General features: G+C 44.2%; 1 protein-coding gene across 3 annotated transcripts in view; it reads right to left on the bottom strand.

Moving 5' to 3' along the window:
- Positions 1-6,594: 6,594 nt before the first annotated feature.
- LOC125723014 (gamma-aminobutyric acid receptor subunit gamma-3) overlaps positions 6,595-26,035 on the bottom strand; it is an 81,439-nt gene continuing 61,998 nt past the window's right edge. For 2 of the 3 annotated variants that reach the window (XM_048999403.1, XM_048999404.1), the window contains 5 exons: positions 19,018-19,155; positions 16,633-16,785; positions 16,275-16,292; positions 13,926-14,125; positions 6,595-11,364 (listed from right to left, as the gene is read on the bottom strand). In XM_048999403.1, the coding sequence (XP_048855360.1) occupies positions 11,086-11,364; positions 13,926-14,125; positions 16,275-16,292; positions 16,633-16,785; positions 19,018-19,155 (788 nt within the window). In that variant the 3' untranslated portion in view covers positions 6,595-11,085. The remainder of the gene's footprint in view (positions 11,365-13,925; positions 14,126-16,274; positions 16,293-16,632; positions 16,786-19,017; positions 19,156-26,035) is intronic. The other variant, XM_048999405.1, reaches the window with a different exon arrangement.

The raw sequence follows: 26,035 nt of genomic DNA, 5'->3' as shown, positions 1-26,035 counted from the left end.
CTGGGTTACGTCAACTCAACGTCTGCAGCTAACGTAAAATGCACGTTGTGCCAACTCTCAATTAAAGAGTTCATCATAGGTCAACATGCAAACTCTCAAAGGATTATTTAGACACTTAAATATACTGCTATTATCAAGGCGTGTCTAATAAATAAACTTGATCCTGTTGAAAGTTTTCGTCAGCTTACCGACAGACGTTCATCGCCTCTGTAACCCAGGTTACAAATATTGTAAATAATAAAATAAATAAATAGTTAGTAAATAATTAACTATAAGACATAAAACAAAGATTTGTAAAATAGTCTAATTTACACGTGAAAACATTTACATATATAAAAAATGTTGTGCCCCTTCCTTCTCCTCGTGCATGCGCAGTAATGTAGTGCATAGGAGAGAGAGACTAACGGCAACAGGCTAAAGAAGCAGCAGAGACGCGAAGTTTGAATTATTTTGTAGTTTTCAAGGTGAATTTCGGATCTTTTCTAGTTAAAACAGTGTTGCAGATTGTTGAAACGGTAGCGACCTTAACCAGAGAAGTTTTGGCCAGGTTTTTATTCCACCCGGGAGAGTTTCCCTGGCATCGAGGGATAACGACGAAAGTTCATTAGCTCGTGTGCATGTGTGAGGAGACTCGCGTGCACGAGGACATCGGACGGCGAGGTTTGCCCACGGATTTCGCGCTTTAAGAGGCTGAGACAACGTCACAACCGGCTCGAAGGGACACGGTTTGAACTTTATTTTTCCTACTGGAAGACTATCTCACTGTTATTGTGGTAGGATTGCGCATTGATTAAATGGATGAGGACTGAACGGAACATGGAACTGAATCATATGATAAAAACATCCTATGTAATGTACTGTTCATTATTGAATTCTTTTGCCATGTTGTTCATATGGTTTGAGTTGAATAGTATATTTTCAGCTGTATCCTAAAAGAACGCTGATTTAAAAGGTCAGTACATTCATTACTATATAGCTATAGTAAGAGTTGCAGACTCTTTCAGATTGAGAGTTACTGAAGGGAAGAAGGTAAATAGTTTAGTGAATCTAATTATCAACCCAAGACTAAGTATACAGACCGGTCTTAGAAAAAATAGAAACATCTAGTTGACAAAACTAATGAAAACTACGATAGTAATTACCAAAACCTATCCTAAACCTGTCCTATTTTTTTGAGTGACAAAAGTGATGATGAGATGTAAAGAGCACGTTTATGGGTACTTCCATTAACCAATATTTTACACAATGATTTAGTTTTGTACACAAACAATTTTTCTGCCAAATGAAGTTCTATAATTTTAAAGTTGATGAGAGATAACTCTGTCTTTACCCTAGAAGATATCTTATTTTATCTTTTGAAAGTACATGTCTGGTTATTTGCTCGCCTCGTGATGAGCCTTTGCTGAGGTGAATAGTTTTGGAGATACAATTAATTTATTAGGACAAGTTCGATATTTCACAAATCTGGAGTTGTTCATTTTTTCTATCTATTTTTGGTGCTACTAATAAAGTTAAATTAAATAATGGTAAGCAGGCAATTTGAATCCTTTTCAAGGTTAGAACATTTTTTATCTAATGAAGAATTAATTTTTGCTGATGTATCATATTGATCATTGGTGCAATTTGTAAAATCACAAGTACTGTTTGAATTTTGTGAGATGAATCTTGTGTTGCACACTTTCAGTTTCACTATAAATTATAATCTAGTCTATACTTTATAAATAACTTTTGTATAACTCCTGTAGAGATTGGTGCAATATTCTGTCCATCCTTTATTTTAAAATTTCATAGTTGCAAATGTTTGAAAAAAAGTTGTCATTTTGGCTGTTGAAACTGTGCCTATTTGCAGATTGTATCTCAAAATGTAGAGCTAGTCACTTACTGTCACGTTCAAGGCTAGCAGAACGGCGATCGTGCGGGCAGGCATGCAAAAGACTAGGCAGGCAAGCAGAATACGGGGCAAACTAGGGGTTTATTGGTGAGTACCAACACGGAGACCATGGGGAAGCACGTCTCATCACAATGACGGACAGGGGAAACGGGTCAGACCAGGACTTAAATAGAACAAGATGAAGCATGGAAATCAGACAACGCTGGAGACAATCAGGGAAGCACACATGGGTAATCAGGGGGCGTGGCACACACGAGGAGCGGACGAGCCGGGCATGACACTTACACTTACCTTATTTGTAACCTATCACAACAAAACCGGTTATAAGTCGCGCTGAACTTGACAGCAATTTGTGAAATCTGAGTTAATCTGTTGCACTCTTATTTCACAATAAGCTTACAAAAGGAAAATTAACGACGAGTCCATATTAACCTGGTCAAGTTCAGAGCGACTTATGACCGGTTTTGTTGTGATGGGTCACATTTATAACTAAAAAAGGCGTTGATACATTATTTGGTCCTGTTGGCATCCACTATTCTAACTAGTCTTAAATGTTCCAATATTTGTTTAAATATCTGCTTCTGTCAAGTAGTTTATAATGGCTTTCATTTTGAAGTGTTCCTGAATATTAGGTTAAAATTGTTTGAATCAATGCCTAACAAGTAACTGATTAAAATAGGTATTTTATAAATGGGCTGTGTGTTAGGTCGGAGTACAGATACTTGTTTAACACATTCCACAGTTGTGACAGGGACCAAAAAACTGATATATAACTGCATATCTTTTAAATCATTTTCTGCATAAACATGTATTGTGTAAGCAGGGTAATGTCATATTAATATTTCTTTATTAAACTGTAGCGTTCACAATGGACCATGTGTTATGTACATAGAATACAAGTATTACCTGTAGTGAAAGTACAAGAAAATTAACATAATTGGGTACAAATGTTTTAAAATTCAAGGTGATTTTATTATTTGTGATGCAATTTAATGATGTTCATTTTTCATTGTTACTGCTGAGTTGAATTATTTATCAATGTCCTGTTAACATAGCTGTTATCATAATAACTGGAATGTTAAGGGTTACCTGAAATAAATTATAGGCAACAAGTTGTTGTGACCTCAAACATTCTATATTACATGTATTTGGGTTGTTGATGTCATCCTGGGTAATGCCTGATGTTCAGGATGCTGTGTATTTCTTGATGTCAGTTTTACTTGGTACCTCGGAACTTTGTACATGTAAAAAGTTAGATTTTATGGGGATTTTAATATTTCTGTCACGCGAGGCTGGAAGCCGATAAGGTGAACGGGCAGGCGAGCAGACAGGAAGCAGGCAGACAGGCAAATTACGGGGGAAAACGGGGATTTAATAGCAAACGGGGGATCAGGAAACAACAAACGCCTACGAACATCAATGACGGACAAAGGACTCAGGTAAGACACGGACTAAAATACACAGGACTGATTGAAAATAATCAGACACAACTGGGTACAATCGGGAAAGAACACGTGGGTAATCTGGGGGCGTGGCACACACGAGGAGCCAACGAGCAGGGCATGACAATTTTGTATCCCTTGTAAAATTTATTTTAAGACAAAATAATAAATTTAATTTGGAAAATTTGAGTGTGTGTCTTTTTGTTCCCTTTTTAGAGAATTTTGATCATTTTCTTCATTATATTTAGTTTACTGAGCGTTGGCACAACGTGCATTTTACGTTAGCTGCAGACGTTGAGTTGACGTAACCCAGACATTGAAAGTAGGTTGGCACATGGTCCCCATAATGTCCGTGGGACGTTGGTTTTACGTTGGCCCCAGGGAATTGCACACATTTGCTTATCACTACTTGGTTTACTGCACGTTGGGACAACGTGCATTTGACGTCCGCTGCAGACGTTGAGTTGATGTAAACCCGATGTGCAGATGCACGTCCGGCCAACGTCTGCTAATAACGTTGGGCCAACGTTAAATGTTAGCTGGGTGTTTATGTTCTGATTGACGCGCTGTAATAACTGCCTATTCCAAGGGAGATTGATGCCATGACCCAGTGTGACAGAAGAAACCATTCAAATCTCAATAAACAGTGAGCTCTCTCATTAAATATTTATTGCGTTAAGAATTTCAGAATTTAGGTATTATGTAGACCAGAAGCTTAAAGCTGAGCATTACTGGTCATACTGGGGGTTTTAGTGAATATCTTTTTGTGCAAACTAATATTGAAACTTAAGTCTGTTACTTTGGTTAAAGATGTCTGGCAAGTATATTAATGTCATTATGAAATATTTGTAGAATATAGTGATTGCAAATGTGCAGGTTCAAAACTAACGATGGGGGTGGGGTGAGTTTACTGTGTGCTGTTAATTGCTGCCTTGTTTTTGGGGGAAAGTTAAACCAATCGGTGACTGACAGCTTGTGGTAATCCCGCCCCCTGTGGGTTTCATTGGAAAAAACCCAGGAGTGGTCTGTGTCCCTTTGATGGAGAGTTATGGCGCTGCCCAGCGATTTCCATCAGTGCACATACCTTGCCTGTAATTTCTGTGCCACTCCTACCTCTCACGCATTCTTGGGTCTGTCTTTCCACTGGCTTGAATCAGTAAAGGTTTATAGACCAATCCGCTATTAGGCTGACGTAACCCCACATTTAAGCTGAACTCAGAGGAAGTGCTTTTGGGTTCGTGTTTGCCTTGAAGAAGATGAGCGCACTTCAGAACAACGACGAGGAAGAGAAAGAATTGATTAATTGTGGTATCTGTTATGGAAACATCCAAAGTGAGCATGATCTGTCTGGCAGTAACATCGGTCCCTTGCTGATGTGGTCAGTTATGTAAGTCTCTTGTTGAGCAGTAACCTTTATCCTAACTTACATAACTGCCTGATTTGAGGTATGTTTCACGACTGTGCTGAAGGCAACACATGAACATGCAGTCTTTTGTTCAGATATTTAGATATTAAATATGAACGTCTGTGCGATATGCTGGCAGTATTAAGGCAGAATGTCAGGTTGCTTTAGAGAAAAGTCCCAACTGCAGAAAGTGAAGCGGATATGTCAAGAGTCTTTCAGCTGTGGGTCCCTCAGTGTTCCTGAAATGAGCGTTTCCAAAACGCTGCACATATATATCGACCACCTGTTTCGTATTAATGTGCTGTCATAAATGATGTAGGCCGGCCCGTTCACATGGGGGGGGGGGGGGGGGGGCGAAGCGAGGCTGTGTCTTTTCCCTTAACAGAATGTAATCATCCTGAATTTCCATCCACTGGAGGCAGCCTGTATTTTCAGGAGGGAAATAGACACATACTGAAGCAAAAAAAAACAACATAAAACGCTTCTTTAAATATGTCAAAGACCAGAGTCTCTAATTACCCGTTACATCATTCAGTCCCATGTCTTCACACGTTGGACGGGTTCTGTTTCCACAGCAACCGTTTCCCTCGATTTATGCTCCAGACACACGCGATTAATAGGGCAATCGCGAGGGGCTCTGCACCTGACTGTGTCATGGCTGGGGGGGGATTCCCGGGATAAACCTTGTGATGCGCTTAGATAGAGGCCCGTCTTCAATGGTGGATGATGGCACAGTCACCCGTAGCGTGTTCCTGCTCACAAAAGGTTTCCCAAGAAGCATGTCACAGTCAGAAACACGTAATAAAATAAGTATTCCGTTTTGGTGTAGCCTCACAAGCTGCAAAGGGGATTGAAATGGCTGCACACCTTAACGCTGCTCTCTGTAGCTCTTTGCGTATTTCTGCTCTTTGAATGATTGCGGTTTTCAGGAACTTGGGCAGCTTTGGAACTGTGGTCATAGTTTTACAGTGTAGTCCCCCCCCCCCCCCCCATTGAGTGTCCCCCGTCATTTGCAGGATGGCCTGGTTATCGTGAAAGGGAAAGCGGGAATGTCTGGCTGCCGGTCTGAGAATCAGCTCACTGGGGTGTTCCTGTTCGTACCTGCCCTCTGTCCCTCCTCCAAGAGGTGCACTCTGTGTGTTTGTAAATGCCCAAAAACCAAGACCCTGTACCCCAATAAAGGCTGCGATTCCCCTGCTGTCCTCTGGCCTGGGTGTCTAGTCCCGAGGGATTCGGGATTCAGGCTGAACACCAAGCAGGACAGGAAGCAGCCAGGCACAGGAGGATGGACGCTGCGGATTTTGTGAAGGGAGCAGAGGTAATGAACATCAATATCAGTTCAGTGGATCGATCACTGTCATTTCTGCAGGGTCTGTGTTTGTGTTTTTTTTTTTTTTTTTTTGGGGGGGGGGGGTGTGTGTCAATGTTTTCTTCACAACAGACACATGATGACTGTGGCAACATCTTACACTGGACCCATGAGGTCTAATGAATCATCGGTGTCATTATTCATCCAATCAAATATGGACAGGATGCGATATTCAACACTGACCTAATTCTGTTCTGAGATGCTCACTACTGCTGGGTGTGCAGCCACAAAACACTGGCCCTTTAAATGGGGGAGGAGGTAAACATGCGCATCTGGTACCACTTGTGTCATCTCAACAGCTGCACCTGCCCATTTATTTTTCAGTATTTAATAGAACAATGCAGATACTCCAAATGCATTGTTGCCTACTATCCACGTGCAGGGCTGCATTTGGGCTCATCTGCTGATCGTGTTAAAAGGCAAAATGCATTTCCCAGTGCGGTGTAATGCAGCATGTCGGGCTCATAACTGCAGAAAAAAAACAGTCTTACAGAAACAAGATTTTCTTTAATAGATCAAAAAACGTACATAGAGTTAAAAACATTTATTTCCATGTCTGATATAACAAAACTGCTTCACCTTAATCCTTATTCATATATGATAATAATAATCCCTTAATCTCACTTATAAAATAGTTTAATTTATTGTAGGTACATTTAACTAAGACATATCTAAAGTGCAAAATCATGATCGCAATGATGTATGCGAAATAAAGAGCGCACATTTTCATGTATTCCATTAATACCTCTAAAATGTACATTTGCAAACATTAAAAAAACTGCATCTTTAAAAACAAAAAGGCAAATGGCGATAAATCATAAATAGCCAAAATCCTTCCTCCTTCTGTATTTAAGATGTAGTACAATAAATAAAACACCCCAATAACAATACAACACAGTATCGTTTGAGAACAACGAATGGATAACATGGTAGAGACATAGTCTTCTGACTTGTAAAGGTGTACCAGTTATCCAATGGTCAACTTGTTTGTGTTCTGGAAAACGAAAGTAAATATCTGGGAGAAATACCAGTTTTGTGTTCATGACACTAGAACTGCACTTGAAACTTCTTAATCCTGCTGGGTGTACCATTGTAACATGGAGGCTTCCTCTATATTACCAAGTGTAAACATGACTGGCTTGCGCACTGAGTTACACCCTTACGCCCCCTAGTGGTTACAGCGGAGGCCGTGAGGAGAAGGTCGAGACAGAAAAACAGGCTCCCAACCTGGGATCCGAGCCCGTAAGACCTGCCGTGTGAATGTCATAGAGAGTAAACACTGAAGGCGCCCTCAGAGCACGGGTCATTGTAATGCACCGTTTGAGGCTCCGCAAACTGCAGAGAGCACGTTGAGCAGGCCTAGTTTGTAGGAGAGTGCGAGCAGGAATAGAGAGATCGTTACTCACATATGTGGTCCTGACAGTAGCTCTCAAATCTTCCCATCTAGCGTGTTTGAGGAGGTCCGAGATGCTCAAGATCATTCGGCATAACGAGTGACCTTCTGGTCCGATTGCTGTGGTCCGATTTTAATCTTGAAATGATCAGGCAAACTGTCTCCATGAAGTTCTTACTCTTGAAATATTATTTCTGAGTAAGTAAAATTGTTGTTGCTGGTTACAACTTTATTTCTTTGGTCTGACAATCCACGTTATTTTAATTGTTGAACTGTTGTTCAACAATTTTCAGCCGCGTGAGAACACCGCAAAGTCACAATCACTGGCACTGGACGCAAAAACCTAAAAACTGAGTACAGCTAGGAGATTTGTCCACATACTGTAGTCTAACAAAGCAGATCTTAAACTGGTAAATCATTAGTCATCATCGTTGTTATCATGACTCCCGGCCAGAACTCCAGGCATCGATAAAATCACCTTGACTTTCTCAACAACTGTCCAAACTCACAAACTTACAAACACAAAGTGACCTTCAAACAAACTCACTGGCACATTTGATAAGAAGCTAAGTCCAAGAAAAACTCTAAATTCATCTGCCACTAAAACGGGTTAAAACCCCCAGGTTACTGAGGCCACTGTGCCGAACTTGAGACGACACTGATCATCCTGCCGAAACAGGAGTGTAAAAGAATACGGTGGCAGGGTTTTGAGAGAAGTCATTTGCATTTACACAATTCTCGGTTTGTCAGCTACCCTTTCAGACTCATTTTCACTTTGTCTCTGCTAATTATACTCCAGACAGTTTCTCGAGAAGTTGTGCGATGCCTTTGTTGAGAGAGCCGTGCGTTACAATGGCACTTCTCCACATGGCGTTGAGTTCCGAGAACCCAAGGAAATGAACTCCACAAGAGTGCCGAGAAGCTAACCCGGGCGACGTGATTGGCTGTCGTATCTGTGGCATCGCTTGATGGGATGGCGACATCTACGTTCCAGACCCCACTTCTATCTTAAGGAACAGTCGACTTTTCCGCCGGCTTCAGCCTAGCACTGTGACTGCCATTTAGGAGCCAGCCTTACCGGGTGGGCTGAAATGAAATTTTCCAGATGACAGTAATTCAGGATAGGTGATTGTGCCAGCGGAAGGATGGTAATAGGACACGCATGACACACACACTGAGGTGCTGCACCTTCTCCCTGAACTGGACAAAAAGAACATTAAGTCACTAGCAAAACCAGAGACAGTGGTGTGTTAGAATGAAAAACAAACAGACCTGCTGATATACCAGGCATGAATCAGCCTCTCGCATGTCCCCTCAAATCCAAAACCACCTCAGTATAACAGCCAGGGATCAGGAAAATAGAGCCGAAGAGAAGAGGCACATTCCCCTGAAAGCCATCATAAAGAACCGGCCTGCCTCAACCGAACCGTGGGGGTGGAGGGACAGAGGAGGGAAAATGAATCTGTCGGGCTCGATTCCGCAGACTGATTTCTTCTCTGCTGCTACGTACTTATCCAGCCACATTTTTAGTGGCCCATGTACTACAAATGTTCTGATAATTTTTTCTGGAGTTTTGTATGGGAATGGCTATGCGTTGTCAGCAAAGACACTGCTATGCAGCGTCAAAAATTCCAGCAACACTTTAACCCCGTGAATAACCTTACCTTATGCTGAACATCTTCTCTTCTGCACAGTGACACCTTTGGTGAATCAAATGCTTAGAGGTAATTATTTCTAACTAATACAGTGTAATTTCTTATGTCCTGTGCAGGCAAACCCGCAGGCAGTGTTTCTCCCATTTACGTCTAACTAGAGCATTCTTCATGAGCAAGGTCAGCAGGGCCACTGGCTACAAGCAAATGAGACTCGAAAGAATGGATTACATGATCGGGAAACAGGTGCCAACGAGGAGGCAGGGACCCTCTGACTCGATTGGATGGTTCTTGTGCTCATTAAAAGATGTATGAAGGGAGATGGTTGCGAGTAGTAGCTTCAAGTGAAACCAAGTTGGCGGTTGGTGCGATTATTATGCCTGATTGGTTCCCACGGGTCGCTTTAATGTTTACTGTTGGTTTTAACCAGACGGCGTTTAAAAATGTGTGATACTCCTCCCAACTACTGGCATCTAAGCCTCATCTCTTGTTCAAGTACAGAGGTGCTCAATTGGCAGCCGACAAACCACATCCCGGTCAGCGAAATCTACCAAGGGTGGGACCCCGGAAAATGTTTATCTGGGGCAATGAACCTTGGCTTGGTGTTGATGATGGAATTTGGAACATGGGGAAAAATAGCTGATGATCTCTATTCTAGCAAGTAGCACTTTTCAACCTAAGAGACTAGAGGCTAATTGCACGTCAACACTCTGGTGTCTCCCTCAGTGATATCCCTTGGACACCTTTGCCGCTTGCACCAGAAGAGTGAACGCTGATCAGCTGGCCAGTGTCTGGCTTCTCCCTGTCCATGCCATGCCATGACATAATAATCTGTAGATTGCAAAGCACAGTTCTGTGATCATTAAATTAAGGGACTGCGATCTAAAGGAGTTTGCTTCAAAAGAAACGGAGCGTCATTAAATCCAGTCTATGAAAACACATGAGGCAGTGCGATTCGCCTCTTTATTCCTTACTGCACCATGCAAGTCTCCATTATTCTAATTCAGCTGTACATACGTTTTAAAATGCTTAGAAGAAGCTTAACGGTGTTAAGTAGCTTTCTTTGAAAAGTACAAATCTAAACATAGGTTTTTTTGCACTCAACACACCAGCATTTTCTTTGAAGACAATGTCAATTCTATTTCCACAAGTCTATTTCCTCATACCTGCCCCCCCCCCCCCAAGGAAATCCTTTATGCAATGTTAGGGTTTACTACTAAATAATTTAGTAGGCAATAAGAGAAAATTAGAAATGCTGCACAAAAACAGATGGGCAGGCAATATGTGGAACAAATCTGCTGGAAATCAGCTTGAATGATCAGTCAAAACTGGCCCTGTTACTTTCTTTAAGGTTCCTCCTCTGCTTCCGCAGATGGCTACCCCTCCTGAAGAAGGCACTGAGGATGTTTCAGAATGTCCCTCCTATGACTGACCTGCCGGTTTTGACTGATTTTGAACGACAGAGATTTTCCATGTAGAGTTAATGTCGCTACAAGTCAGTGTTCTGCTTTGTTGAGAATCTGTAGACAGTTCCAGAAAAGTTGGCAAGTAGAGGACCTTTGTTTGAGTAATCACCTTACCCCATCTTCTATATCTTCTTAGAGGAAAGCGTACGAGTGTTGGTCATGTGACTGTGCATTTTCCTGGTACCTCAAGGTGCATGACAGGTGTCCTTGGTAGGAACCACCAGGATTTACCAGCCTGCTCATGGACAGCACTTCCTGATCGAATATGGGAAAGCTAGTTACCCAGCTGGTCAGTTCCGAAGGAGTACCGATGTCAGGCATCACTCAACCACAGTCTTTGTAAGAAAGTCGTGTTACCCAAGAGTGATTTTTGTTTGTGTTCCCCTCCCTTTCCCACCAGTTCTCTCCTCCTCATCACTCCTTGGTTTGGAGGGAACCTGGCTCCCAGTCCTCTTGGGCAAAGCCTGCTAGAGGTAGAGGTAACCCACCCAGTAAACGACATTGAAGAGCAAGAAAGAAGTGGGGAAGAAGACGCGCGAGTAGGCGTCCAGTTCCAGGATGTCTATGTGCACTCGGCCCCTCCGCCAGGCGCCGCCCTTACACTCCTCGTAGCAGCAGAAGAAGCTCTGGCAATCCTTGCCGTCCAGGCACTCGTAGAGACACGCCTCCTCAAAGTCCTGCCAGTACATGGCGTTGTTCAGAGTGATGACCGTCGGGGACGGTGCCACGTCCAGCACCGAGTAGTTCTGGAGGGTAGAAGTTCCAAGTAGAATCAAACTGAAAGTTGCTTAAAACAAAAGATAGTTGACTAGTCATGTGAGGTAAAACATACCATATTCTTTAATTCTTAGCTGTAAACCTTATTCAGGCCTGCACCAACTTCCTGTGATAATCTACACTCTATACAGGTACGTCATCAGCTAAAATTCACGCTGGGGTTTAAGTCGGCTGAATAAGAAGCTAACGTGATGTCAGGCTGGTCCACACTCTGCCTCGATATCCAGAGGACAGGCAGAGACTGACACCCTAAAACGAGGTGGAGACAATGTGGGAATCACGTGGCATATGCACCTTCATGGAGCCCCTAGCAGGTCTCCCTAGCTCTCAGCTTCGTTTGACTTTGGTCTGCACCACAGCAGCAATAAATCATGGTCGTCTCCATGGCTTTTAACTGATGGAGCCCCAGAGGAATGAGGTGCTCTCCTTCCTCATCTGCATTCCGAGCTAAAAAAATCTGCACTTCTTGGGAAAAGGTGCTTCATACCCTTCATCCCGAGGGTCTGCACTGAAAGTGCTGTGAGAGTCTCAGGTACAGTACAGCTTTATTTATATCTGAACTGCTTAGCTGTTATTCACCAGGGGTCTGACTACAGGAAGGCAGGGGCTGGGCAATGCCCCCCCAAACTGATCGTCTGCCTACCCAATAGCAAACATTAAATGAATAACTTTTACCATCACCACCAGGGTTGCCATCTCTCACGCATCAGGCGTGACGATCACACGTTTAGTCTCTCACGCAAGAAATCTTTTGGCAAAACCTACATTATTCAATTATAAACCCGAAATCAGCTACATCAAAAGCATTGGGGTAGCACTAAAACTGTTGCATACATGTAAATGCATGTGCGCGTGTGTGCAGACTCGTCTCACTCCCGCCAGCTGACTGAAGTTAGCAACCCCAACTAAACATTGCCCACCCAAATGCCAAGATGGTACCACCACTGTTAGTCACCAAGTCTCAGTATTTAGGCTATACTTATGCTTTATTAAGCAGCCTGGTAAATAGCAGAAAGTCATTATTGTCCCTCCGATGTATTTTAGGTGAACAGTGGCACTTCAGCGGGTGGCGCAGTGGTTAGTGCTGCTGCCTCACAGCAAGAAGGTCTTGGGTTTGGTCCTGGGTCCTTTCTGCGTGGAGTTTGCACGCTCTCCCCGTGTGCATGTGGGTTTCCGTAAATTGGCCCTGTGACTGTGTGTGGTGTGTTGCTCACTGCCCAGGGTTGGTTCCCAGGATAGACTCCAATCCCCCCCCCCCGAGACTCCAGTTGGGATTGAGTGGTTTCAGAAAATGGATGGGTTGCACTTCATTTGGGCTGCTTATGTGGAGCAGGTTAGCATGTAGAAAGGCAAACCTGAAAGCTTATTTCTGTCCCATTTTGGCTTTGAGGTAACTTGTGAAAGCAGCAAGCTAGCAAATAAAAATGAAGCCAAGCTTTCCATGGCGATGATTCATCCACGGCGACCAATTGAACTCTCATTTGACAGGGAACAAAAAGGATGCATCTGTGGAAAAAGCACTAACGATATGAACCGGCATTTCTGTATTTTGTCATTTGCGCGTCACATTTTCTGTTAGCTTACCGGTTACGGCTGCTTGTCTAAGCTCCGCTTTATCCCACACTTACATTTATTCACTTAAGCTGTGGTTAAAAGCGTAAAAGCCTGGATCATTCCTAGTGCAGGTAAACAAACTGAGGATTCGGGACATCCATTCTCAGCCCACGCGAACGGGGAAATTAAGCACTTTCAATGCACTCTGGGGTAAACAAGTCCAGTGACAGATTTTCATAATTTTAGTGTGAGCTGGTTTTGAAAGTCTTATGAGCTTCAGTGTTGCTGTGAATAAACATGCAATCTGATTCGCTGTATCTTAAGCCTTAATTCTACCTGCGATGAGAGAGTTATGCACTGCAGCGGGTTTGCCAGACATTCTACGCGTCATATCGTCTGGTAGATCTGGGCTCCATACATTCATTACCACGACTTATAATAGGATTATCTACTGATTAACAGATCCTAAGTTGAAAATATTGTAAATCGAATATATATATGATATGACGTGACACACTTGGGCATTTAATAGACAGAACGGGTTTGGGAAAATTTTGTTGAAATACCAAAAATCCAAGGTATGGCATCGTCGCAATCACTGCAAAGACTGGGAGCGCGACAGCATGGGTGCTGCAGTCAGCCAGCATCACTACAATGTATCACACGGCATGTTGCTAACAAGGGATCGGTTTAGAATTTGATATATGACAACAACTGAATGTGCATCATCAAAAAGTCGAAATATCGTGAGTGGAACCCTTTAGCCCCTGTGTTACGTGGATGGACTTTCGGCCCCCAAACCCCATGTTGTAGGAAAACAGATGGATGAATGGATTTCCTGAGGCTGTGATTTACTTCTGTGCATGAGGTTTATAGCGCCTCCTGCTGGGTTACGGTGTTACTGGGAGCTGTGCTGAGAAACCGCACGTGACCCAGCGGAGGGTTGGGAAATCGTAGGGCGGCGGCAGGCTCTCACCGCTCTCTTGGTCTTGGTGCAGGTTGGCTTGCGCGCGCTGTAGGAGTAGTAATTGAGGGTGGCATACTCCATCAGAGCAGCGAACACGAACAAGAAGCACACAGTCACAAAAAGGTCCATGGCAGTGACATAGGAGACCCTCGGCAGTGAGGTCCTGGCCACTGTGCTGAGTGTGGTCATGGTCAGCACGGTCGTTATTCCTGGAGAGACAAGCAGCAGACAGTCACATGACCACAATAATGATGTGATTCGTTATTAATGACTGATTAATGATAATGAGAGTAGCGAAGAAGAGCAACAGCTCTCTGGGGTCGTCTGACTGCGTGGTCGGAGGTGGGGGGCGGGGGGGGGGGGGCATTAAGAGGGCATACGTTTCCTGCAGCATCGTGCATAAGGGCTGATGGCAGAATAAACGTATAAAAGGAAAAAGAGCACTAATTGTTTTTTGAGTCCCGTAAATGTGCTTCAGGGAGAGGAAAGACGTCTTTGCAGGGAGACGCTACCGGAAGCTTCTCACAGATCTGAAGACGACGACGGCGCGTGGTCTACATCCACAGCTCGGTGTCACCATTCTTTTCCTCCATCTTATTTCGGGTGAAATTCGTTTCGCTGATGATCCACATTGCCACATGTCTGGCGTGACGGGGGGGTGGGATTGGGGGAGGGAGGGTTAAAAAAAAATAAATACAAGAAAAAATCCTGCAAGCTGAACCATGGCTGAACGCAGACACGCGGGCGTCTCTGAGGGCGGGGGGGGGGACATGGGACTGTTTCAGTCGTTTCCATGGAAACAAGCGGGGCGCATCTATTTTAGGAGGATATCGCACACCCAATTCTCTTTCCTCAAACTGTTGGCCACGGTGATTGGCTTCACCTGTTTGCCTGACAGAACGAGACACACACAAAAAAACAACTTGTATTTCTGCAAGAAAGCCTGGATGCGCCAAACGAAGAAGACAAACATTCCTACAGGGGAAGGTGGGAATATCAAGTGCTGCTTTTTTTACATCTCGCCCCTGGCAGGGCTGATACTGTAGATTGAGGGGCCGTTTCTGAATGGCGCCATATTGGGACGAACACGAGGATGACACCTAATTTCCTGTCTGCCTCATTTCCATGGCACCACAGAGCTGGCAGTGAGAGGGGGAGATGCCTTGCTCCCGAAACACTCCCGCTAGTGTTCGTTAGCATCTCCGGGGTCCCTGCTTGTATGGTAATTTCTCCCGAAAGGAGCCGGCGGGGCTGTCAGCGAGTGTGGACTCCGAGCCGAGGTCCGAGGGACTGACAGCCCGCCGGTGCTGACATTTCTCCCTCCGTCTAGGCGAGCTAAAGCTTATCTCCCCTCCTCCGCTTCGGATTAAAAGTGGTTTCTGAGCGCAAATATCCATTTTTTTGTTTTGTTTTGCAGTCATAATGACTTCCTTTGTTCAGGTATTTAATGGCATTTTCCTCCCCTTCATCCAGACGCATCTCTCAAACACAACAGGCCCGCTGGCTCTGTGACTGTAAATCCATCGTCAGTCAAAAAAAAAAAAACAAGCTGAATATCCTAACACAGTAAAGTGCTTCTCAGTAAACTGGCTTCACACTGGCGTCCCAGTGACAGCTCTCTAGAGTCTCTGCCTTTACCCTATAGTTTAACACCATTGTTAAGTGCGAAACCGATGCAAAAATAAGCGCTGCTTTGAAACAGAAAACAGAGAAAACACACCTTCAGTCTGGGACTATAAGGAACGGCATGTGGCTGACAAGGAAGACAAATAGCTAATAGGTAAAAGTCCTGCAGCCCTCAGCTTTCCCCCGATTACAGTCACACCGCTATTGTATCCGGAACAAAACCAAAGAAATGTTTCTGCTAAACAAATGACTGCTCCTGCATTTCTGGACCGAGAATTTGTTCTTTTGAAGTTTGAAGGTAATGGCAGCTCTTATGCTTGAAAACTAACGACCAGCTGGTTTTCGTTAACAGTTAATAGATATTATTATTATTATTATTATTATTTTGCTTCCTGGGATAACGCAAGAAAAAGAAATTAAAAAGTGTATCAGAATTTTTATTTGGGACTAGACACATTTTTAAGTAAGTAAAATGTTGCCATTCTTCCTGCATTTAGATCAAATATGCTCTCTAAAATTTTGCAGGAGCAAAACGCTGATCTGGGCTTCCGGTGCGCACAGATCATCAGATTTTGATTGGCTGATGAGCTGCGTCCTGAAATGACTGGCAAACAGGTGTGCAGAAGGGAGACACCCACACAGACACGGGGTACATGGACCAACGCAGCGAAACGACACGATAACGCAACATGGGGAGGTGAAAAAAAAACAAAAACGAAAGAAAGCAATTACCTTCACCGACATGCTCTTCTGGACAAGCAGAGGCGATGAGATTTTATAAAAGAACCATGAAAACATAAAAAAAAAACAAGGTAAGCAGAAATGGGAAACAGGCTTGTCGACTGACAACCACTATTACAGGCTGAAGTGAAGCCAAGGAGAGAGACAAGAAACATTCATCATCGGCGCAGAAATGTGGAAGACTGGCGCAAAACCCACTCAGCGGGACCCTGCGGACAAGTCTGCATTTCACACATTTATTATGGCCAAATTTCAATAAATAAGATTATTTTAAACCTCCCTTATTTGCCTGCTATTATTTTTTTTATTTGTCATACCAAGTATGGCTGTCGGGCCCAGGCAGACGTACCCAGAGCGGTTCGGGCTGGAGTGGCGTCCTTTTTGATCCAGAAGGACACCCAGGACAGCACCACTGTCAAGATGCACGGGATGTAGGTCTGGATGGTGAAGTAGCCCATTCGCCTGCTCAGGTCAAAATACACGGTCATCACCACGTAGTCTCCTGCACAGGAGGAACAGACGCAACGTGCGGTCAGAGGTGGCTGGTTAAAGCAGCCAATGTCTGCTCTCAGTCACTTCCTGGTTCAACCGATGGGACTTAAGAAAAGTCATGGATTTATTTGAAAAGGTAGAAAATCGTTACAATGAATCAACATGCAGTGAGGTGAATAATTCTTTTGTTTTGTGGTGTTTAATATTTATTCTTTAAGATTGTAGTCTTTGGTAATTCTCTGAATGGGTTCTTAATTAAAACTATTACAAAACTCTCATACACAGACAACAGCTTCTAAAATATAGAACATATTGTTCAAATACATGAGACACATTGAATTGTTTTGGAAATGGTGAGGCTATTAAAAATTACATAACCGTATAGAGATAATGAAGTCACTGTGGAAACATGATAAGCCTGCAAATGGTGGCTTTTCAGTCCAAACCACGGGCAAACATATGTTTTTATAAATCACGTCTGACACTAAGAACAAACAAAAAGGCAAAACTAACCTACCTCAGATACTGAACTGATCTGGACACCAGCATATCAGCATATATACTCCCCAAAGATCAGGGGAAAAAGGCTGTATAACAAAAATTGTAGTGATTTACTAGGTGTTTAGTATGTGGTTCATAATTTTATTTTATGTCATTCTTGTGTCCTGTAATCCTCAGACGTTTTCATCTGTCAGCGAAATAAGCATCAGACGTGGAACACACACTGTGACTCCCCTAAATGAAGCCACAGAGTGATTTGTCTGACAGGAGGACACTCACTTATTCAGCCACTGGCTGCTAGAATGTGTCGCCCAGCCGCGGCAGCAGCGAGGGACAAGCCGCTATCCTGGACTTCAATCATTATGAAATGGACTCTGTTCACTGCAAGAATCGAGGGAACGGCTCCTTTTCTTATGGCTCAGATTACGCATCCTGTGTCCGATGGCAAAGCCACACAGCTACGCACAGCATGGTCAGGTCAGTTTGAGAAGAGTAACGCTCGTAAGGTTTGACCTTGGAACCGAGGTCTTCAGAAGCAACTCTGAGGAGCCCGATGGACTCGTAAATTCGTAATGACTTTCGGCAAGGACGTTACTTATAGTCTGGCCCATTTTTGCATTTATGTATTATTTTATTTTTATTCAAGTCCTTTGTGACTGCAGAAGGGAAGACATTCATCTGACATTTAGCAGAAAACAATATTTTTACTTCACTCTAGACACCCTGACTTTATTCCTCGGGCTGTTATTGATGTCAGAGAAGATGATCATAATGCATGTGAAATACAGAGATGTATCTCAGCTCATCATGGGCAGGGGACAGACCTGTGTGTCGACCTCTTACTGGTGCGATATGGAGTTACAGTCCCCCTTACTGACGTACCCGAGGGTTTTCCTACTGCTAAATTGGATGCGCCTCCTAGTTTAAATAGGTGTATTGCGATTGCTTCCCACTGGTGTACTGGGAAATGTAGGGATTCCTGCTGATTAACTGGAGAAGTTTCCTACTGGTGCCAAGGCAGGGGGCTGGAGCTGCTTTCTGCAGCCTACTCTGCCCACAGCCCCCTCCGTAGGGCGGCACGACTCTCCTCCTGAACACGGAGGCCCTGCCCTCCATGTCAGTCACTCCATGGTGTCATCTGTTAAGTTGGATATGTGCCGATTCGCCACATACAAAGAGAAACAGCCATGTTTCTGAATCACAGTTTGGAAATTAGTTATTTACACATTAGCACAAGACCCACCGACTTCCCATTGCTTATCATGGACAGGGTAACAAGCATTCATGTCACATAAACACGGTAAACTATAGCACATCTTTTAAGTGTAATATATAGTAATATTACATTCATCCACCTAAGATGTGCCCCAGGCCCCCTGTCCAGAATGAGTCCTTGGAAGATGGACGGATATATTGCTTTATATAGTAATATCATGCTCACCAGGGCATATTAGAATATTTCATTTCACTTGTCCTGATATTTGAAGCCTGTAACATATGAGCTTATAAGCACTCCTATCTGCCTTGTGACCTTTTGACCTGGAAGTGAACTATAAATCCAGTAGAGAAAATGTCAGCCGGTTCCTTGGTTTCTGGCCTAAGACATTTACGTGGTTTTTAAAGAGCACTTGTAGTCATGACAACAATGATTACCTCGCCATGGCTAACGGCGTAATTAATGTCTTAACCACGATGTCGCTGAAAATGCCGCATGTTACCAATGGCGGCATTTTCGTCTTACCTGCTGTTGTTTTCACGATGTCTGTCGTGTTCCGTAAGCCCATGAAGTCAAACTGGTACAGCCTCCAGGATTTCTGGTCCGCCGCCTCCACAGAATTCTTCCGCCACTTGTAAATCATCTCATCGCGTGGGTATCCGTCTGTAATTATAAAGTGTGACCAGGACGACTCCAGGTGGGACGCCCCCGCCCCCGTCTTTGCAAAGGCAATATCTGTCTGTTGCCAAAGGCCTGCTAGTGAAATCTCACTGTCAGTGATATTGATTAGAATCTGTAGCATAATTTCAGAAACCCTACAATTGTGTTATCGACAGACAAGAAAACCATTATTAGCGGTGATGAGCATTACAAACTCATCACAGAGGCTAAAATTGTCAGGGGGATGTTTTAATAAAGCAAACAGCTGTGATTAAAGCAATGTCATTAAGATCTTACTTTCCCAAGAGTGCAATGAGCACTGCCTGTTATCTAGACATCTAAAAGACAATCTGATATATACCATTGGTGCCTGGTCTCCATCCTTTAACAATCATGAAATTCACGCTCTTATTTTTCCCATGGGAAGGAATTTGGTGGCGAGAGAGGAACATGATTCATCAACAGGATCATGATGGACAGTTCAGTGGAGAAAATACTGCACTACATAGACTGGTGCCGGCTGTGAGTCTGCCTTCCCAAGGTCAGCAAACGTACCGGCCGGATCTGCCGCTTGTGGTCACTCGAGTGGCTGACAAAACACTCGCAGATATTCACGTTTATTACTCTGTTTGCTCAGTGGTCAATGGTTACTTAACGCTCTCCAATAAATGGGTTATCAAGCGGGATGATGACGATATCTTATTACAGTATGTAATAAGTGGGTAATGAGAGGAACAGCACTGCTTACGCAAACTGAGCTTCATAGACACATATAGTCAGCTTGTGTGCACAAAATACTCAAGTTTCGATATATAAACACATTATTTCCATCTCCTGGATACCAGCCAAGGCACAGTATAAATGAATGATGATGGTGTGGTGTGGCACAACTAATTTGTATTAAACCGGGTTCAGATTCTTGGAATTAATTACATGTGACTCACAATAATTGCTTAATTAAAAGTTGCTATTCCCAGAGACAAGCTGGTGAAATGAAGGCAAAAATTATGACTTTAGGGTAAGAAACCAAGTTGTGAAAAACAATTTTGCCCTCACACCCCCCGCCTACATCATCACGCATTCGCATGATGAATGTCACCAATCGGCTCTATGTGAAATTAGCCCAGCGGGGGGTAAACATACATCGTGGTTCGGGGGAGCAACTGAGCTGTAAACGCAGTGCTGCACTTTAGAGACGCTCCCTTTCTGAAGGCATGCAGACGTGCTTGGCTGTCTTGTGCTCAACATCTGCTCTCCCTACACAATAAGGCACTTCAGCCAAACTCCCATTTCCATTTCAAATGTGAGAATCACTCCTCCCCATCTGCCTGAGCTCTCTTTAATTGTTTCTTTTATTTTTACTGATTATGAGTGATTTATGTAAAGTAGCATTTTAAAAATTATAACCTATTTTAAAATGTTCAGGTTCTGCACCTTGCATCTTAGGTTCTTTTGCTACTTAATTACACAGAAGCTTATCATCATCATCATCATCATCACCATCACCATCACCATCATCATCATCATCATCATCACCATCATCACCCTCATCACCCTCATATTCCCTGGGTCAGAGTCCCAAGTCCAAGCAGAAGATTGTCTTTTCTTTACTTGTGACAAATGACCTAACACTGCCAAACACTGCCACAATACACACTTCCTGTTATTCTGTGTATGAGAATGTAAACAAATGTGCCTGTTTCTCATGATAAAGGGGGAAAAAATCCTCTCAAAGGACACGGTGAAAGCAATCTTCTAAATTCCCTTTGTGTACCGAATTCTTTAAGTTAAATCAGAAGTGTGCCAGTTAACGACAGCATTGAAGATTTGTTTAATCTCCGTTTGGAAATTAATTATGATCAGACATGTCAGGTTTTGCGGTTTATTTGTATTCAACACTGTCTGAATGGAGTAATTTTACCAAGAAGGTTATATAAAAACAGAAGAGTATCAGAAGTGAAGCAGCAGCCTGAGTTAATCAGAAGATTCTGCAGGGGTATTTCTGTTGAACCTTTGGTTAAATATCAACAATGCTCCATTTTCTGCATGCTACAATAAAGCCAAAATGGCTGGGTAAAATCTGATAGATCGCTGCTCTTCCAGGTCGACAGGACGCCAGAAAACCCTTGAAATAGCCTTTTCCATGGAATACGGGGGTGTCACCCAAATATTAGTTTAGCAAATAGGATTTACTAGATCGTCCCGAGGGGAGAAGAAAGACGGATAACTTCATGTGTCGCTTATCTATGTGCTTTTAGAATGTGCATTTCTGTTCGTGGCGTGAGGCTTCAGTCCAGGCATATAGATGTTACTTTAACTGAAATGGCTCCATCGCATGCAGTGTGTGAGTGTGTGTCTGCCCTGTGCTTCTCCCCTATGCTTCATGGGAGAGGTTTCAAACCCACCCCACTACCACAGTGACCAGAACTGGATGAAGGGGTTACAGGGACGGTCCAGATCGAACCAGTCGAGTGTTTCCAGTTGTATAACTTCATACCAGTAGAACTGCTCGCGTGCGAGATGCTCGGCTGAGCTGGCTTCGGATAGCCGCTTGCAAGGTGGATGGTGCCAGTCCCACCTAAAAATGTCAGATGCACCAAACGGGTGGAGACAAGTTGCAGTTTACCTGGCACATGAGGGCCAGGGCAGCGCCGGTATGTGCAGTGATTTGCGGCACAGATTACTGAGAAGGAGCACTAGGTACAGAAAAAGGGGGCCAGATGGGGAAGGCATTCCTGCAGTCTCTGTGAGCTGATTGGCTCCTTCCTAAAGGCACAAAACTTTTGGCTGGGAAGAGAGACAGAAAAGACACTGTCCAGGAACACACTCGCACAGACAATGAACCCAGAGACTGCTGTTCATCTGGAACACTTCACAGAACTACAGACCAACCGAACGTCCAAGAGTCACGAAGAAATAAAGGCAGAAAGATCTACTCATACCTACGACCTGGAAAAATGATGACAGGTTGTCATCTTCCTGTAATATTCACCTGCATTTACATTTCCAAAATCTATTGAAATTTGACATGTAAAAAAACGGATATTAGCTTCTGACAGGCATTTCATTGCTGAACTACAAAGGAATGGAGGCAAAGGAACATTAACTCATCTTCTGCGTGAGCATTCAGAGAAGCGCCGTTCAATTCTTTAACCTCAGGTTCGGGTTTTTATGAAATTACTTCCATTGGTACCTTGCTAATGAAGTGAAATGAGCCCCATCGTGTGAATGAGCAATATCAGAGAACGCAGAACTGGCAAACTAGTTAGAAAATGAAATGCGTTTTATCTTCATAATGCACCCATGGCTTCGCCTTGGGTCACCGAGCAACGTGAGATGGCAAGCCAGGAAAACAGCGAGCGCAGCACCCACACAACAGACTGATACGCTGGGGCAACATGATGGGGGAAAAAAGGTTAACACCAAAGATTCAGGCAGCACCATGCTGCTGGCAGGCTCCGCCCCTTTACGTAATGACCAATCATCGGGTCTCCCTGGACATGGCTTGTTTTACTAATATGACCAGGACACCGGAATTTGTTACTATGAGGGAGTTGTGGATTCCGGAAAGCTTGATAGGGTTGGGATAAATCTGCAAAATGTAACACAAATGTGCAGCGTATCTCATTGGTTAGAGAAACAGACAAACTGACAGAGGCCTTCAGACCAACCATGTCCTTTCGCAGGGACGTGATTTGCCCACATCCTTCTGAAGACGGGTACAGCCCTCACCCACTAATTGCTTCATCTAAAAAACCTGAGACGGTTAATCTGCAGCGTCAAATCCTGTTCGCACAAGGTAGGCTTGTTTGTTGCAAGATTACTTTGTTGATCAAGAACCTGGCATGTTTTCTGAAGGTTTTCAAAGGGAACATTCGTCCAAAGTGTTCTGGTAGCATTTCCAACAAGGTAATTCCTAAGAGTTCTGAAACCTTCATAAATCACAGCTCTGTTAAGCCATCAGACTTTCCTCACGTCGGCAGCTGTGGTGGCGGCATAACAAGCCAAATTGCTGGAAATGTGTTATGCAGAGAAGCCTGTTTGTTCGCCACGTTTGGCGACCTGTACTGTGTGCTGTGCTCACAAAGCCTCCGTCCCCCATCAGCCCCGCAAGCCAGGCTTCTTCAGCTGGTAATTGAATCCCATTTCTACAGCAGAGTCCCAGACCAAAGATGTTCCCTCTGCAACTTAGAACATCATTTATTTCAGTTTTGCCTTGTTTTTACAGCCGAGAACCTGCCTCATGTTGAATTCTTCTTCATAATTTCGCCCTGTCAGAGAGTGATCTGAGAGACTGGCGCAATCATGGCCCACGTGTCCCACAAAATCACAGAAATGGCCCGCCACGGTCTCGCTCGCACACCTGCACAGTGGCTCTGAAAGGCTCTTTCTTGTTAATTTGGAAATAAGGAAACGGCAACATTAGCTTGTCTTAGTTTTCAGAGACCAGACTTGTGCAAATAACACCAGCACTGCGTATCCATCAAGCATCATCTAGGAGTGCATTTCACAAAACACAAATACCCACAATGCACTGCACATGGGCTGTGCAGTGGTCAGAGGCCTGTACACCCTCCCAGTTGCTCGTTAAAACAATAAAAAGACTTTTCTGTGAGCATGTGTCATGCCTTTCTTTTCTTTTCCAGTGTAATCACCCCCCACATCGATTTATAGCTTAAACCCAGTGCCCCTCATCCTCTATAGCAGTATTGAAATGGGCAGTATTTCAGTAATAGGCCATATAAGACTTAGTTAATGATCCAGCCTGCATAAAACGTAAAGTGATAACATTCCACACCCAGAACATGCGCGTTCTGAGTGGCCCAGTCCACCTCATTATCATCTGACCTTCTAGACTTTTGATCCGGAACAACTCGACACTTCTGCTGTGTATTTATTCAGCACATGAGGTGAGGAGTCTCTGTGAGAAGGACCTGGGCAGCGTGGGAAGAGCAAATGAAGGCAAGGCAGGAGATGGGGCCAAAAAGCAGCAGGATCACCATAGAGACAGGATCAAATCAGCGTCTAAGCGAGGATACGGACCCTGAGAGCTGCCATCTTGGCTTATAATTCCTGTTTTCCTGCAGTGGAACATACAGCTAGCACAGGGTTGCTAGAATTAGCCTGGTTGTTTGGATGGTGTAGAGCTGTGTGTGCTGTGTTCCTTCTGAGTGTGTGTGTGTGTGTGTGTGGGGGGGATGCTGTTTTATTTCCAGCAGAGAAATGCACCAAAACGAAGTCTGGGGCTCAGTCTCACTCTGATTAACCGAATGCTGCTCGGACTTTCGGCTGGTTCCAGGGCAGACATGGCATGTTGTCCTGGGATATCGCTCAGCGGGAACACCGGTACTGATCTGCTCGGGAGTTTGAACCTGGCCGTCTCGATGAGACTGCAGACGGGCCTGGAACAGCCCCCGCAGCGCAATTTAAAGACAAACACACAAACAGAAAAGCCAGAGCCATGGACTGTGTTTCCACGGACGGCTTGTTTATATTCTACGACTACAGGGCCTGACCTGCTTAAACCTGCTTAAACCAGCATATTTCTGCAGCTGAGTTACACGCAGTGCACAAAGACAGACTGAAAAGCACGCCGGAGCAAAGACCTGTACAGTACAGCAACAACGGTTTGCCCAATTAAAAAAACACAGCTGTTATACCACCTTCAACAGCATAGGAATAACCCAGTGTCTGTCACCCTGTGCGACATGCTAATCTTCATATTTACTTTTGTGTCATTGAGACATAAGAAATGCTGGACGCAGGGAATGACTAACAATCTTTCGAAGCAGTCACACATGCTGAATGGAATATTGTCTCTTGGCGGCTTCTCCCAATGCCTAGCCTTGTGGTGGTGGGGGCTGTTACAGTACCCCTCCCTCTGTTTTCTTCACTTCTTCCATGCTGAATTTGCAAGGCAGATAAACACTTTTACGGCCCATAACTAGTTTAGTCAGGCCAGTAATGTTTCACTGAGTCATGCCATGTGACCTGAGGAACATCCTCTTGGGGATGGCACACTCAGCCATGTCACGTGACCTGAGGAACACCCTCTTGGAGATGGCACACTCAGCCACGTCACGTGACCTGAGGAACATCCTCTTGGAGATGGCACACTCAGCCACGTCACGTCACCTGAGGAACATCCTCTTGGAGATGGCACACTCAGCCACGTCACGTGACCTGAGGAACACCCTCTTGGGGATGGCACACTCAGCCATGTCACGTGACCTGAGGAACACCCTCTTGGGGATGGCACACTCAGCCATGTCACGTGACCTGAGGAACATCCTCTTGGAGATGGCACACTCAGCCACGTCACGTGACCTGAGGAACACCCTCTTGGGGATGGCACACTCAGCCACGTCACGTGACCTGAGGAACACCCTCTTGGGGATGGCACACTCAGCCACGTCACGTGACCTGAGGAACACCCTCTTGGGGATGGCACACACAGCAATCACAGGGGTGTCATGACCCCATCAGACCCCCCCCCTCCACAGTGCAGAATGCCTTCTCCCTTCACATGTTCTTATTAGGCAAAGAGTCAGCAACCGAATGCCACAACATTTCATCTGGTCACTTGTGATGATCCCTTAGGCGTTTTTTGTCTCTCTGAAATGACCTTTGAAAGAAGAATTATTATTACAAAGAAGGATGGATAACCCCCCCTCCCCCCAGTCCTTATCCACAATGGTAGAGCATGTTAAACAAAAACAACCAGGATAAATGATGGAGACTGACATTGAAATTTGAAGAATTGGTTTCCAATGCCATGTTATTCCTCGATCATGTCTTGTTTCGCAGTGATCTTCCGACTGTAGAATGAAGGCTGGGATGCACCTCTGCTACGATAACTGACCATAATGGGGGCCAACAGCAC

The sequence above is a fragment of the Brienomyrus brachyistius genome, unplaced genomic scaffold, assembly GCF_023856365.1.
Source record: "Brienomyrus brachyistius isolate T26 unplaced genomic scaffold, BBRACH_0.4 scaffold44, whole genome shotgun sequence".
Lineage (NCBI taxonomy): Eukaryota > Metazoa > Chordata > Actinopteri > Osteoglossiformes > Mormyridae > Brienomyrus > Brienomyrus brachyistius.
The sequence above is the reverse complement of the archived record's forward strand: the minus strand, read 5'-3'. Positions and strand labels throughout refer to the sequence as shown.